Source organism: Cetorhinus maximus, chromosome 24 (assembly GCF_964194155.1).
Source record: "Cetorhinus maximus chromosome 24, sCetMax3.hap1.1, whole genome shotgun sequence".
Taxonomy (NCBI): domain Eukaryota; kingdom Metazoa; phylum Chordata; class Chondrichthyes; order Lamniformes; family Cetorhinidae; genus Cetorhinus; species Cetorhinus maximus.
Window position 1 is genome coordinate 49251287 of NC_135902.1, and position 15162 is coordinate 49266448.

Sequence of the window (15162 nt, forward strand, 5' to 3'; positions counted from 1 at the left end):
GCAGATGATGGGTTTAGACCTCTACTCCACTGTCAACTTACTGCACTGGATGGTTTATTGCCCACAAGAATGACCAATATTGCAGGACCTAGCACAGACAACTATAGAGAAAAAGAGAAACAGAGGAAAAACTCTTTGTCAGTGAGATCTTTCCAAACCCACTTCAAGGACAGGAGACAAATTAGTGAAATCCTCAAAACATGTATGATATATGGAAGGATTGGCAATAAGAGCCAACTCTCATACCAGAACTGTGTATTTCTATCAGCACTTGCAATGATTTGATTAGAGCAGGCAAGGTTAAAATGGCATGGAATTCCAAGACCCCAAATGTGATGCCTCATGCAACAAAGAATATCAGCAAGTCATCTAAAACAGGGTAGTGGTGAAACTGTAAAATGACTCAAATACCCCTTGACTGATACTTTGTGGAAGAATATACATGCATAATTTGGGCAGGATTGGACCCAGTTTAGATTGGCCCCTGTGGCCTATTCACCAGCTGACAGCCATTGTCTAAGTTTAATAGCCATTTTGTTTAATTACATTACAAATTTAATTCTAGCAATCATTTACTTAAATACAGCAAATTTAGAATTCCTTTATTACAAATTGTTAAAATACTAGCAAATCTAGTAAGTTGTACACAAGGAAATTTGACTCATTATTCCAATCTAGTTCATTGGTATCTATTAGTCCCACTTTAGCTTACTTCATATTATATCTTTCAATCACTTGTTTCAGAATCCCGCTTAATTGCTCCTGAAACATTTTTGATTCAATATCCTGGATCAACCTACCTCAGGAGCAAAATCAAAATCAGTACAATTTATCTTTGCTTAAAAAGGGGACTTGACTTTCAATTTTCTGTCCCGATTCATGCTGGTGCATTCAAGCATTTAAGAACAGCAATTGTTCAAGAACAGAAGCAGATCTTTATCATTGGCTATTGAACCTTCCTGTCCTCACTGGATGTAAACGTTCAACATCCACTTCATATACTAGATCATGGGGGCTGCTTATGAGACTGATATTTATCTTCTGTTGGCCTAAATTACATATGACTGCACTCAGAAAAACTTTACTTTCAATTGTTATGTGCATAGTTAAATGCTGAGCTATTGATCAGTGGGAAAAAACTTCCTCATCACTGGTCTTAAACTTGCTTTCCACAATTTTTAGTCTGTGACCCTTGTCCTACAGCCATGGTTTAATTGAAGTAGTGTTCTGGACATACATCTCCAATGGGAGGACCTCCCAGTTGAGACTTAAACCCAGCTGTTTATATCCTACCAGGGAACACTTTCATGGTTCTTCCCTGAACTGCCTTAGAGATGGTGACCAAAACAGAGATTATTAAGCATGGTCTGACCACAGCATTCTACGTTTAACCCAAGGGAGTAGCAATTACTTCAACATCTATAAATTTACCCATAAATTGGTCTGTATGATGCATGCACATATACACTGAAAAATCCAATAGCCTTCCAGAAGCAGTGGTGACTACACCACTAGTTTTAGCCCAAACAAATCACAAATTTTTTTTAAAATACCAACTACTCAGTATGGACATGCAACTAAGTGAACAATGTAAACTTAAGTGCATTCATTCATTCATGCTCATGTATAGGCCCAGGAACCCATTTTTTTTAAATTTTTATTTAAAATGACACTTTGGCAGTTACATACATACAGAACTCCAAGACTTTCAAACTTCCTTACTGGAAGGACATGCATCTTTACATACGCTGTGGTACTTTTATGCATAAGTTAAACTTGTATAATATCAATCTGCCATTCTAATAGAAAAACACTAACAAAAAATTTCCAAGGAATGTAAAGTAACAAAAAAAATTAAATAGTGGGGAAAAGTGCACCAATCCTACTGCTGCACTGCAGTCTTTCCTGGAATATCAATGGTTTCTAATCTTAAAGAACTTTCTCATCCTCTCCTCAAACAAAAAAAAGGTACAGTACAAGTCAGAAGAGAATGAAAAAACTCAACACCTAGTTCAATAAGTTACTTCTGCATTCCTCCATATGCAAGAGGCATTGGGTAACCAGTCTGTGCCTGGAAACCCATTCCCATTAAAGGTGGGGGTGGATACTGATACTGAGCTCCCACAGATGGCTGCTGACCAATGCCATTGCTCTGCATGGCATTAGGACCAGAATGACCACTTCCAAACTGCTGCACTTTGCCACCGATAGCCTTGTAACCATTTTGACTCTGATTGCCATATGAACCAGCTCCCTGGTTCACAGATCCTGGATAACTGGAGGAATTTCCAAACCTAGACATACTTCCAAAATTGTTCGTGGAGCTGAATTTCCCAGAACCAAAGGCATTTTGGCTGGCTGAGGGGTAACTTTGAGAGTTAAAACCATTCTCCCTGCCTCCTGGTCCATATACCCTGTCCAAGCTATCCCTATTCCTAAAACCATTATAACCCCCACCCCTGTTGGAACCAGAGAATCTGTCTCTTCTGTCATCACGGCGATCATCTTTATAGCCACCCCTACCCCTGGAACGACCTGTTAAAAATAAAACATTAGTACAATTACAAATCATATTTCAGAATTATGTACAATTTCAATTACTGACAAATAAACTTCATGCTCAACTGCCCATTGTGCATTCAACACAGCCCAAACCCCAGCCTTAAGCCCACCTTTCTATAAAAGCCACCATTTCAACAAATCTGGCTAGTCTCCCAAATATTATCCTGGTTTAAATTGTCCCTTGGCCTTACCCCTCTTATATCTCCATGCATTTCAAGCCCAATAATCTCACACCATGTCCCCATACCTTTGGTTCATCACCCCACTAGCAGCCATATTTTCAGTCACTTTGGGTCCCACTCAATTCCACCCCTCCCAAAACCCTTCTACCTCCCTATCCTACTTCAAAATCCACTTGAGGTTTTGGCGATCAAGTCTATTCTCTCCTTTGGCTAGACATTCATTTACCTAACCCCCTCAAGCAACTTTGGCATCAGAAAACTTTCTGGATTAAAGCATTATATAAAATTGAAGGTTGCTTTTAAAATCCCAGTTTAGCCAAAGTTTAACATCCTACAGATAAATTTTACTCAACTGGAAACTTATCAAGTATAGTTACCTGAACCTCTGTCTTCTACCATCTGTATTAGCTTTGGGTTGATAGCCTGATTTGCTTCACGAAGCACAGAGATAAGGTCATTTGCTTGCTTTATGTTGCCAGGAGTAAAGAACGTGTAAGCGGTGCCAGTTTTGGAACTGCGGGCAGTTCGCCCAATGCGGTGAATATAGTCTTCAGAGGAGTTAGGGTAGTCATAATTGATGACAAATTTCACATCTTCAACATCTGTAAAGTGTTGCAGTGTTGCAAAAGCAGGTGCAAATTATGCAAACCACAACAGTCAGATCAAAAACAGGAGTTAGCAATTGAGCAAACAGCTGCAGCATCATGACTGTAAAGCAAATGTTAAAACAACCCTTATTTCAAATCCTGTGGGAATACTACTGTGGGAAGAGAAAACAATGCACACTCCCCTTAAAAAAAAAAGCAACCCAAAATCTTAGAGAGATACTTTGAGATCTTACCATTGGGAGTATGCATTCACTAGTCCATTCCCAAGTCAGCGAACTCCCCACATGTTATCAAGTGACATCCGGATGCTTCTACACAGTTGGGGCCACTTTGTACATTGTTGCCTCTTCATGTGCCATTCAGGACCTTAGAACAGTCAGGCAAGGTCCTTCCTACACATTCATGAGAAGCTCAGGATTCAGGCCACACTGCATGTCTTGCCAAGACCAAAATAGACTACAATTAAACAAAGCCCAATGGACACCTATATCCCCAATACCTCCCTACTCAGTTTTCCTTTTGACATCTCGTCTAGGCAAGCACTTCTAAGAAGCCAGTGTTCACTTGAGAAAATGTCTCTGTTTGGCAGGTCCTGACATGACTAATATAAATTAGGTGAGGGAGGAACTTAAGATGAGGGCATTACACTGCTAGATTCAGTGTTGTCTAAAGCTGGGGTCTACCAATCTTCACTAACTTGTGCCAGTACTCACCACCAATTTCTGAAAGAGGACCTTACTGATGTTAACGCTGCTCTCTCCATTAAAAAATAGAAACATGAAGCATTGAACAAAGTTTAACAATTAGATACTTGTTCAGCGCACTATTTTGGTAAACTCACTACAACTTGTAAAAAAAGGGAGTTATAATTTAGCTAACTAGGGGAGAAAAAAATGAAACTAGGGCACAATAAAAGTGAATAAAAGTACACAAATGAACCAAAGATTTAATGAATGAGAAGTGGCAAGTGCTTCAAGTCATCCAGGGCGAGAACAGGTTTTTAGGGTGGCGGGCTAATGTTGACCATTCTGCCTTTTGAAGATTACTGGCACACAATGCTCTCTGCTCAGCATCTCTGTACTCGACTGGATAGCTGCCAGCCGATCACATCGATTAGTCCTCCTTCCCCTCTCGAGTCCTCGAACTGTCATGCCTAGGCCCTGCCACAAAGACTGCACCTTTACACAACTTAGAAAAAAACGCAAAAAAATGTTAAAGAAAGCAACGATATACTTTCTTTAAATCTTTGAATAAAGTGGGGAAAGACAAAAGTCGAATTGGCATTACTAACCTAAACCTCTAGAAGCAACATCTGTGGCAATAAGGATTGGTGCTTTGCCTGACCGAAACTCTGAAAAAAAAAAGAAAGAAATTAGATCGTGCACGCTTAGAAATGCAAGAGGATTGATCAAGTTCAAGCTGGAGCACTACTTACCATTTAGAACCCAGTCACGTTCTGGTTGACTCTTGTCACCATGAATACACATTGCTGGCCATCTGTAAACAGCAAACCGATTACAAATGAAATAGTTCAGAATTTTAAAAAAGTGTTCTAGATTAAAGTGCATAAAAACAGTGTTAACTATAAACAAAGATCAACAGTTCAAATCCATCTTAAATGCATGCTTTGCACACCAATTGCACAAGCTACAAGAGATGCTCAGTAAACCACTGCAATTTGGAGCAGTTTCTTACTCCCAACCTGAAGCTAGGTCTTACTTTGTCCTGTCAATTAACTTGAGCTAAAGGCACAGATTAGGAGGAATGTCATACAGCTGTAAGAAAAGCCCTTTTGCATTGAAAAAAATCTGGCCATTTGAACTGAGCAAGGTGTCAATTTAATACTCAACTAAAGTTACAAAAGACTTCGAACTGAAAGCAACATTACACTTGCTAGCTTATTCATGTATTGCTTCCATCATGTACTCAACTTGGAAACTCAGGAGCAGACATGTATGTAGCTGTGGCTCAGTAGAGCACACAATGGACTACCAGGGGAATTTTCCAGATCACCACACTGGAGGCTACCAACAATCAAATTGTGAACAAAAACAGAAAATGTTAAAAAGGCATTTGCTTTTAGATTCAAGTAAGAAAAATCTAAACATGCAAAAAAAACAAAGCAGGGACAGTTTACAGTCTGAAATTAACTCAATGTTACATCCAGTTGTGAAGTGCCTAATTAAAAGACTAATTTCTCTCACTTGGCACACCTGCTCTAGGCACATGTTTCTTGCCCCCATCTTCAATCCCTTTGACCCTGCAAAGATAACTGTCATTCATTTATTCTCTCCTGTCTTTCATCCTATCATCCTTGTCCCACTTACTCCTTGCTCAATCTATTGCCTCTAATTGATTAAAGGTCATCCTGACCCAACATGTTAACTGTTTCTCTCCACAATACTGAGTATTTCCAACATTTTCCATTTTTCAAATTTCTAGCATTCAGCTGGAATATCATACACATTTTAAACAAACTGTTTCATACTAAGTTTATTTCCTACTTTAATTTGAATCTTTTCAATACCGCCAACCTGTTGGCAAAACCAAATGTGTATTTACAACTACAACCATTTCTGGACAGAAAACAATTCATTAAAGTAATTCAACTTGGCACCAGTTCAAAATGGAAAGCTTATTTGCAAAACAAGTGAACACATCAGCAATCAACTCAATTTAATAAAAACAAGCTAAATATCTGTTCAGACAGAAGCCATCTCAAGTGGCATTTTAGCTTATTATTTTGACAAAAGATACTAATTACAGAATATCCTGTATCATAAGTGATTAACAAATGTAGGCAAGTTTAACAATTACTCACCCATCCCTTCTCATTCGCCTTGTAAGCTCATCACATCTCCGTTTGGTCTCCACAAAAATGATAGTTTTGTTTTCTTTTTCACTCATTATTTCCTCCATCAACCTCAGCAACCTAGAAATTTATCAACAATGAAGTTTTAACATCACTGCAGCTTAAAGTATAACAAGAACACAAAAGGCTGCAAAGAGATTATGGACAAGGTGCATCCTTGGGGTTACCATTGACCAGAAACTGAACTGGACTAGCCATATAAAGGCAAAATACTGCAGATGCTGGAAATCAAACAAACAAAAAATGCTGGAAAAGCTCAGCAGATCTGACAGCATCTGCGGAGAGAAAGAGAGTTAACTTTGGAGTCCGTATGACTCTTCTTCAGAGCCATATAAACACTGTGGCTACAAGAGCAGGTCAGAGGCTGAGAAATTCAGGAGGATAACTCACCTCCTGACTCTCCAAAGCCTGACCGCCATCAACAAGGCATGTCACAAGTGTGATGGAATACTCTCCACTTGCCTGGATGAGTGCAGCTCCAACAACACTCGAGAGGCTTGACATCATCCAGGACAAAGCAGCCTGCTTGAATGGCACCCCATCCGCCACCTTCAAAATTCACACCCTCCACCACCACCATGGCAGCAGTGTACACCTTCTACAAGAAGCACTGCAGCAAGGTTCCTTTGACAGGACCTTCCAAACCTGTGACATCTACCTCCCCAGAAGGTAGAAGGGCAGCAGATGCATGGGAACACCACTACCTGCAAGTTCCACTCCAAACACACCACCATCCTTTCACTGTTGCTGGGTCAAAATTCTGGAATTTTAACAGAACTGCAGTGTACCTACTGCAGCTGTTCAAGGCAGCAGCTAACTACTACCTTCAAGGGAAATTAAGGATGGGCAATAAATGCTGGCTTGGCCAGCAATGCCCATATCTCGAACAAAGGTACACCAAGCAATTAGGAAGGTAAATAGCACATTGACCTTTATTGCAGAGGACTGGAGTACAATAATAAAATCTTGTTACAGTTGTACAGGGCTATGGTGAGGCCACACCTAGAGTACCAGGTGCAGTTTTGGACTCCAGGATATACTTGCATTCAAGGCAGTACAGCAAAGGTTCACTAGATTTTCCCCAGATAAGAGTCTGAGTAAATTGGGTCTGAAGAATAAAAGAGGTGATCTCATTGAAACGTACAAGATTCTCAAGGGGCTTGATAGAGCATTCCAGACAGAGAGGGGGTATGGATGCACCAACTCAGTGAAGGCAGCAAAAGATTTTTGATCTTAGAAAAGCGATACAGGGAGCAGGCAGAAAAGCAGAATTGAAGCTGAAGATCAGCCACGATCATACTGAATGGCAAGAGCAGGGTCAAATGGGCCATATCGTTTGCTCCTGCTTCTAATTATGTTCTTATGACTGAAGAGAATTCTGTGGTTAAATCATAAAAAAAAAGAATCAAGAATTTAATATGTAGAGTAGTAAATATCCTAGTATAATACTAAGACATAGGCCAAAACCTCAGTTCTGAATAGCCAGAGCAACTCAATCATTGGCTCAAATATTTTCTTCCCTGTCTAATGCTCTAGATGCTCAGGTACATTAGTTAAGGCTTTGCTATGTAACCAGTTTCACAGCTCACTATTTGTTTTGATAATAGACTGTCAAAAGATACCATTCGAAGGCAATTAAAATGGCACAGCAGAGACAACATCTAGACATGTCTTCAAACTGTCAAGACCTTTGACCCAAAAAGCAGGGTGCAATTTACTGGGGAAACAATAGAATGAACTAATTTCAGGTACCTTTGGAATCTTGGAGGTCATGAGTTTGAGATTACAAGTTTAAAATATATTGTTACAGCTACTCATGTCAGGAACACTTCCAAATATCTCTTCTGAGGAGCAAGAAATAGAACAAAAACAGCACTAATAAGAAAAATAAAATGATAAATCAGAGATAGACTCAGTCTCTGGCTGCTAGAATACTGTAGTAGCTTCACTGATGGAGAGGAAGAGATTTGGACATGACCCCAGAAACCACAATATAGACTTGGAAGGCAAGTGTATTACATGCAAGATAGCTCCTTTTTATCTAGGAAGTTATCTGGCTGCTCCAGGAGAGCTCAGACTCCAGCAGATGCATTAAACAAAATTCCAAGAGATGCAAGACCCAAGTTTCCCTTTAGGATAAAAGTGGTGCAATGCAGAGGTGAGGATAAAGATTTACTCAATCCATAGCAAATCATGTATCCAAAAATGATCTAAATCTCACTTACTTATCATCTTTCTCAACCTCTTGGCACACATCTATAATCTGCAGGATGTTATGATTGGCACTAAGTTCCAATGCACCAATGTTAATCTGAACATATTCCTTCAAGAAATCTTCAGCCAACTGTCGAACCTCTTTGGGCCAAGTTGCACTCCACATCAAAGTTTGTCTGTCAGGCTATGGAGGAAAGAAATTGCAATATTTAAATAGCCCACAAAAAGGGGGTGATAACAAGAAATCAATTTCTAAGTTATACATTGCCCCCCCACCCCCAAGACATCTGAATAAACATTGGACTAAGAACAGATTTTAAAACAATAACAATGTACTTTTAACTTGACCTGCACCTGCTCTAGAGTGACACACTTGGTCAACTAACAAATTACAACAGAAAGACATCTGTAGCCAGCTTTAAAATGGCTCTGAATAGACTAATTAGTCAGACATTTTAAATAAACTATTAGCAAACATTTAAGTTGTGGGTCCTTTTAAAAACAAAAAAAAGTCACTTACCCGGATCTGTTCGACAATTTTCCTGATCTGTGGTTCAAAGCCCATGTCAAGCATGCGGTCTGCTTCGTCAAGTACCAGATATGTACATCTCCTGAGATTAGTCTTTCCAGCCTCCAAAAAGTCTATCAATCTACCAGGTGTTGCAATACAGATTTCCACACCTACAAGATAGAAGATGGGCAAGACACTGATTTATCATGAGCATTACTTAGAAATGCAGATTATAACATCAAAGTCTTAGCAAACAATACCTCTTTCAAGATCCCGAATCTGTGGGCCCTTTGGCGCTCCTCCATAAATACATGTTGATTTTAGACGGGATGCTCTTCCATAATCATGTGCCACATGTTGTACTTGTTGAGCCAGCTCTCTGGTTGGTGCCAGTACTAGACACTAAGAAAAAAATTAGTTTATAATCTAATGTCAAATTTCAAACTGCTAGCAATTCTTGTAATCCAACTTAATAAGCAACTTACTATAGGACCATCTCCACGTTCCAGGAAAGGCTGGTGATTTATGTGGACAATTGCAGGCAGCAAGTACTGCAAAAAAAGACAATTGCCAAATTATACAGACTTCGAATCAGAGGATCAGAAGTAGTTCAAAATTCTTATTTATACAATTAAGAGTCCTCAGTTGGTCAGTTAGGGTCAACACAAGTCACTTTGTAAGGCATCAGGTTAAACCCGATTGATACAGCATTAAAATCTCCTTCAGGTAACCTGTAATTTATGCAGTTTGATACTTAAGTTACTGCATCTGAAAGCAAATTAGAAAAGCTCATTTATACAATGCCTTCCTAATTCTCAAAACAGTTCTGAAATGCTTTGAAAAAGACATTCCTTTTTGAAATGCAAGATAAAAGATCCCGCTGTACTATTTTAAGGACAGTGGAGCTTAGTGTCCAGGCTAATATTTACTCCCTCAAAGAGGATCACAAATCTGATCATTATCACGTTGGTGAGTGCAGGAGCTTGCTGTGCACAAATTGGCCAGTGTTTCCTATACTAAGTTAGCTCAAAAAGTACCTTGTAGGGTACAAAGTACTGAGATATCCAGTGGTCATGAAAGGCATTATATAAATGCAATTCTCTCTTTCAGGAGAAGTAGCCATTTACACACAGTGAGGTCCATTATGTTTGGTGACGCTGGTTGAGGAATAAACACTGCCAGCATTCGGAAGAGAATGCCATTGAGAAATGCTACAAGAACAGACAGGAACCATGGCAAGATGTCTCACCCATAAGACTACTTGCAACAGCATAGCACTGCATATCTACTGCATTAAAACAGAGGTCTAAAGCTATGAACTCAATGCTGGACTTAGACAAATTCAAAATTCTGGTTCAGACAAGTCACTCGCACAGGCATACTTACAGCAAGTGTTTTACCAGATCCAGTCTGTGCAATTCCAACCATGTCCTTGCCACTAAGTGCAACAGGCCAACCTTGAGCCTGAATAGCAGTTGGTTCTGTGAAATTTTGCTGCATCAAAACATCCAATACGTATGCTGTGGAAGGGGTGGAGGAAAGGAGCAAGGATTATAAAAAGCAAAAGTTTTAACTGGAACAGCAAATAAGAGGAAAACAGTGTTTGTATGTTTTTGGCAGGAAATTTTATATTGTCTATTATGTCAACTAGCCAAGATCCTCAAATACTAGTCACTGCCCAAACTACTTTGCTGACATGATAGATGCGAAAATAAAAAGAGTAGCTTGCAGTTATGGCTTTGGTAGCTTGTGTGTCAGCCAGCTCTGAAATGATCTGGTATTGTATAGCTTAGTGTTCCCTCCCCTCCTGTCATTCACTCCAACGTTAGTTCAGTATGCATAGAGAGGTATCCAAGGAAATTGACACGACTTCCTTTCTCAATGTATTTATTGATATTAGATTGAAAGATGCTGTGTAAGAAAATGTTCTATTTGTTTCTCCAAGGACAATCATTCCAACATATTTGCTATTCAAATTCAGTAGACCACACCCCAGAAAGAACTTCAGACAGCCCTCCCATTAAATTAATGAGGCACACCCTCAAACTAGATTCTAGTAACCAGTCTGGACTAGAACCTTACATCATTTCTTTCCCATCCCCACCCCCAACAGTTATCCCTAGCTGGGTACAGTTCTACAAGCAATGCAACCCATGGGGTTATCTTGGTCATCAACTTAATCACCACACCCAAAATCTACACTGCCACTGGATACTGTGGAACAGTGACTAGGAGCTACCAAATAAGGCCATAACCTCAGATCAGTTAACTGTGCAGTAGACTGAATGTGAAACCTTACGCATAGTAACCACAGCGCTGGGGTTAATGAGACTGCAGCAATCACATCAAGGTCTTACACCAATGCCACAAAATTCTACTGAACTAACAGCATGGTTACAAACAAAAGCAAAACAAAAACAGAATTACCTGGAAAAACTCAGCAGGTCTGGCAGCATTGGTGGAGAAGAAAACAGTTGACGTTTCGAGTCCTCATGACCCTTCGGCAGAACTGAAGTATAGTTAGGAGAGAGGTGAAATATAAGCTGGTCTAAGGTGGGGGGGAGAGAGAAGTTGAGGGTGGGGTGGTTGTAGGGATAAGCAAGCAGTGATAGGAGCAGATAATCAAAAGATGTCACAGACAAAAGGATCAAAGAGGTGTTGAAGGTGGTGATATTATCTAAGAAAAGTGCTAATTAAGAATGGATGGCAGGATACTCAAGGTACAGCTCTAGTGGGGGTGGGGTGGAAAGACTGACAAGGTATTAGTTGTAGATTTAAAAATAATGGAAATAGGTGGGAAAAGAAGAATCTATATAAATTATTGGAAAAAAAATTCTGCCCACGCAGAAGATGCAACACCTGCCCCTTCACTTCCTCTCTCCTCACCGTCCAAGGGCCCAAACACTCCTTTCAAGTGAAGCAGCATTTCACTTGCATTTCCCCTAACTTAGTCTACTGCATTCGTTACTCCCAATGCGGTCTCCTCTACATTGGAGAGACCAAACGCAAACTGGGCGACCGCTTTGCAGAACACCTGCGGTCTGTCTGCAAGAAAGACCCAAACCTCCCTGTCGCTTGCCATTTTAACACTCCACCCTGTTCTCTTGCTCACATGTCTGTCCTTGGCTTGCTGCATTGTTCCAGTGAAGCCCAACGCAAACTGGAGGAACAGCACCTCATCTTCCGACTAGGCACTTTACAGCCTTCCGGGCTGAATATTGAATTCAACAACTTTAGATCTTAAACTCCCCCTCCCCCCATCCCCACCCCGTTTCTTCCCCCTCTCCTTTTTTTCAATAATTTATATAGATTCTTCTTTTCCCACCTATTTCCATTATTTTTAAATCTAAAACTTTGTTAGTCTTTCCACCCCACCCCCACTAGAGCTGTACCTTGAGTATCCTGCCATCCATTCTTAATTAGCACTTTTCTTAGATAATATCACCACCTTCAACACCTCTTTGATCCTTTTGTCTGTGACATCTTTTGATTATCTGCTCCTACCACTGCTTGCTTATCCCTACAACCACCCCACCCTCAACTTCTCTCTCCCCCCCGCCCTCCACCTTATATTTCACCTCTCTCCTAACTATACTTCAGTTCTGCCGAAGGGTCATGAGGACTCGAAACGTCAACTGTTTTCTTCTCCACTGATGCTGCCAGACCTGCTGAGTTTTTCCAGGTAATTCTGTTTTTGTTTTGGATTTCCAACATCCACAGTAGCTTTTAGCTTTTTGTTTTTATCTCTGTGATTACAAACAACTTCATCTGTGTAAAGGGTACTGTTCACTACAACGAGGTTACTTGCTTCAAAAGTAAACCAAAATTTCAGTGTACAGCAACCATACTTACTTGGAAAACTTGCTTCAACAAAGTTGAAAACTGGTTTAGGACAACCAAGTCCTTTTACTGTGATTTCTTTGCTTCTTCTGTATTGTTCAATTTCTTGCTGCAATAATTAACAACATTGTCAGATCCAATTATTACCATTTAAATTTCTATTTCAACTTCAACCCTGTTCTGCTAGTCAATGAGATCATGGTTGTTCTGTGAACTCAACTCTGCCTTTCCCTGTAAAGGCCTTAATAGTTTAACAAAACATCATTTGATTTAAAATTGATTGGACCCAAGCATCACTTACAGTTTACAAAAGAGTTTCAAACATCTGCCACCTTCTACATGTAGATCCAATAGTATCAATTTACATTAGATGTAGAATGCTTAGCCACAAGCTGTATATTTAACTGGAAATATTTAAACTAGACATTACATTTGACAAGCCAATCAGCCAAAGTTCAACTGAAATGAAACATAAGGCAAGTTCATAAACCACCGGCATTTTGTAACTGATAGCTTTTTACTTCCTCATTGAAAATAAGATTATGTATGTGATTCGCATTCGCTTCTGAGGGAAGATGTCCACCAGGGGGAAACCAAACATTAGCTCAGCATACACTACTTCACTGAAACATTTCTGTTCAACAGTATGTATATTCTAGTGGGCGGAGAAAGTTGGTCCATTCGTGACTAATGGGAATGAATCATCGGCACGCTTAGGAATAACCCATCAGCTACAAGCGTCATCCCAACATCCTCCACAGTCTTTGCCAAGCCAAAGACTATTATCGCGCTGATTTTTTTTTAAAAAGTGGCTTCCCCCTTACAACCCCATAGCTGAAAATTAACTTTAAAAATGAAAGGATTATAATTTCCTCCGGGACTAACTATTTGACTTTGCGAATTTATTTCACCGCCACACGCTATGTACAAAAATAAGGGGGGGGGGGGGGGAAAAGAGAGAGAGAGAAATGCCAGCCGGCCATACCACAGGTCGGTTCAGCACGTCTATGTGCTCGACGTAGAAGTTCTTCTCGAATTTGGGCAGCTCCTCCAAGTCCCATTTTCTCTTCCTCAGCTTCTCCCCCGGTTGCCCAAATTTCCTGCCGGGAGGAGGCGCGTTCCTACTACCGCCGAAGCGAGGTCCACCCGAACCGAACCTGGAATAAGATTAAGAAAAATGTACACACCTTTCGAGGAAAATGAAGCACATGTCAGGTTAAAAAAAAAACCAGACATAAAAGCCCCCACCCCCACCCCTTCACCAGGGAGCTTATCGTGTTCTCGTTTCCGTCTCCCCACCCGCACAAAAAAAAAATCACCCGGCCATTTTAGATACAAGGAAGAAACCTGCTACACGAGGTCAAATGGAGCATCAAATATAAAATATATATTAATATAAAATGAAACCGTGACACGACTAAACAAAAAACCACATTAGACGAATGTGTAAAAATGAACGGAAGACAAAACGATTAAATCAAATTTGCGATCAAACCATCTTCAAAAATAGTTTGTAAAAAAAAAAATATTTTTTTAACTACTATAACTCACGCACTCAAATACCGATCGAGCTTTTGTTTTAACGGACCGCATGGCGACCACTCCTCGTCCATCAGAACGGAACCGGCTCTTTTTTTTTAATGGGGGAAAAAAAAACCGAACATGCATCTTTCGAAGAAAAACACAAACTCACCCGCCACGCTCCCGACTACGGTCGCCTCTATCGTAACCAGGCATCATTCAAAAAGCGAAGAGGAGAAAGAAAAAAAAAATGAGACGCCTGACGCTCGGATGTAGAGCTGTGTGTGAGAAAAGGGAGGAAGCCGGTTGAAAGCTGAAGCCAAAATGCCGGTTCCTTGTCCGCCTTTAGTCAAAGCCGGCAAGAGAGAGCCCGGAACTCATTCCGCATATCCATCCGCAATTCAAAAACTACGTCGCACCAACTCTGACCCAAATACCCCTTTCTCCCTTTCACCCGCTTGTCGTTTCACCCCTGCACTTTTAACCCCTCTTGAAAATGCACTTGATCCATTCTCCTCGCGTTAGGGTGCTTTTTAAACCACGATTCACCACCCATCTTCGATTTGACAGGACCTACTTCGTCTCGCTGATGACTACAAGTGAGCGAGGAAAGGCTTTCTTCCCCTTGACGACCGGATGACGTCAATCAAACGGCAGGGTGGAAAAGAAGCAAAATAAATAGATAATAATTAAAAAATAAATATTCGCGGAGAATGCTGCTTATACATCGCGGGTGGGTGGATAGGGAAACATGTAGGGGATTTTGCTTTAATTAGAGAAAAATAAAACGGGTTTGGGGCGGAGCCTGAGCTTGTGACGCAGTTCCGCGGGTGGGCGGTTGGGAACGTCATG

The 15162-nt window shown here is 40.4% G+C and overlaps 1 protein-coding gene across 3 annotated transcripts; it reads right to left on the bottom strand.

Moving 5' to 3' along the window:
- Positions 1-581: 581 nt before the first annotated feature.
- Positions 582-14902, bottom strand: ddx5 (DEAD (Asp-Glu-Ala-Asp) box helicase 5). 3 transcript variants are annotated; one of them, XR_013580643.1, is made up of 14 exons: positions 14483-14902; positions 13775-13946; positions 12802-12898; positions 10336-10469; positions 9435-9500; positions 9210-9351; positions 8959-9119; positions 8450-8622; positions 6174-6284; positions 4788-4849; positions 4644-4703; positions 3586-3788; positions 3122-3346; positions 582-2535 (listed from the first exon to the last, which is right to left on the bottom strand). XR_013580643.1 is itself a non-coding variant. In XM_078571235.1 (13 exons), the coding sequence occupies exons 1-13, from the start codon at positions 14527-14529 to the stop codon at positions 2021-2023; spliced, it is 1965 nt and encodes a 654-aa protein (XP_078427361.1). In that variant the 5' UTR covers positions 14530-14902; the 3' UTR covers positions 582-2020. The 3 variants fall into 3 exon arrangements, 2 of the variants coding, with proteins under 2 accessions (XP_078427361.1, XP_078427362.1); XM_078571235.1 differs by lacking the exon at positions 3586-3788; XM_078571236.1 differs by lacking the exons at positions 582-2535; positions 3122-3346; positions 3586-3788 and adding an exon at positions 3795-4540.
- Positions 14903-15162: the final 260 nt, after the last annotated feature.

Excerpts from the sequence above, each read along its gene's own strand:
- ddx5 (XM_078571235.1), bottom strand. The coding sequence starts at position 14,529 with ATGATGCCTGGTTACGATAGAGGCGACCGTAGTCGGGAGCGTGGCGG. Across the intron at positions 12,899-13,774 it reads ACGTGCTGAACCGACCTGTG|CAAGAAATTGAACAATACAG; the intron begins GTATGGCCGGCT and ends TAATTATTGCAG. Across the intron at positions 10,470-12,801 it reads TGTTGAAGCAAGTTTTCCAA|CATACGTATTGGATGTTTTG; the intron begins GTAAGTATGGTT and ends CCCCTTCCACAG.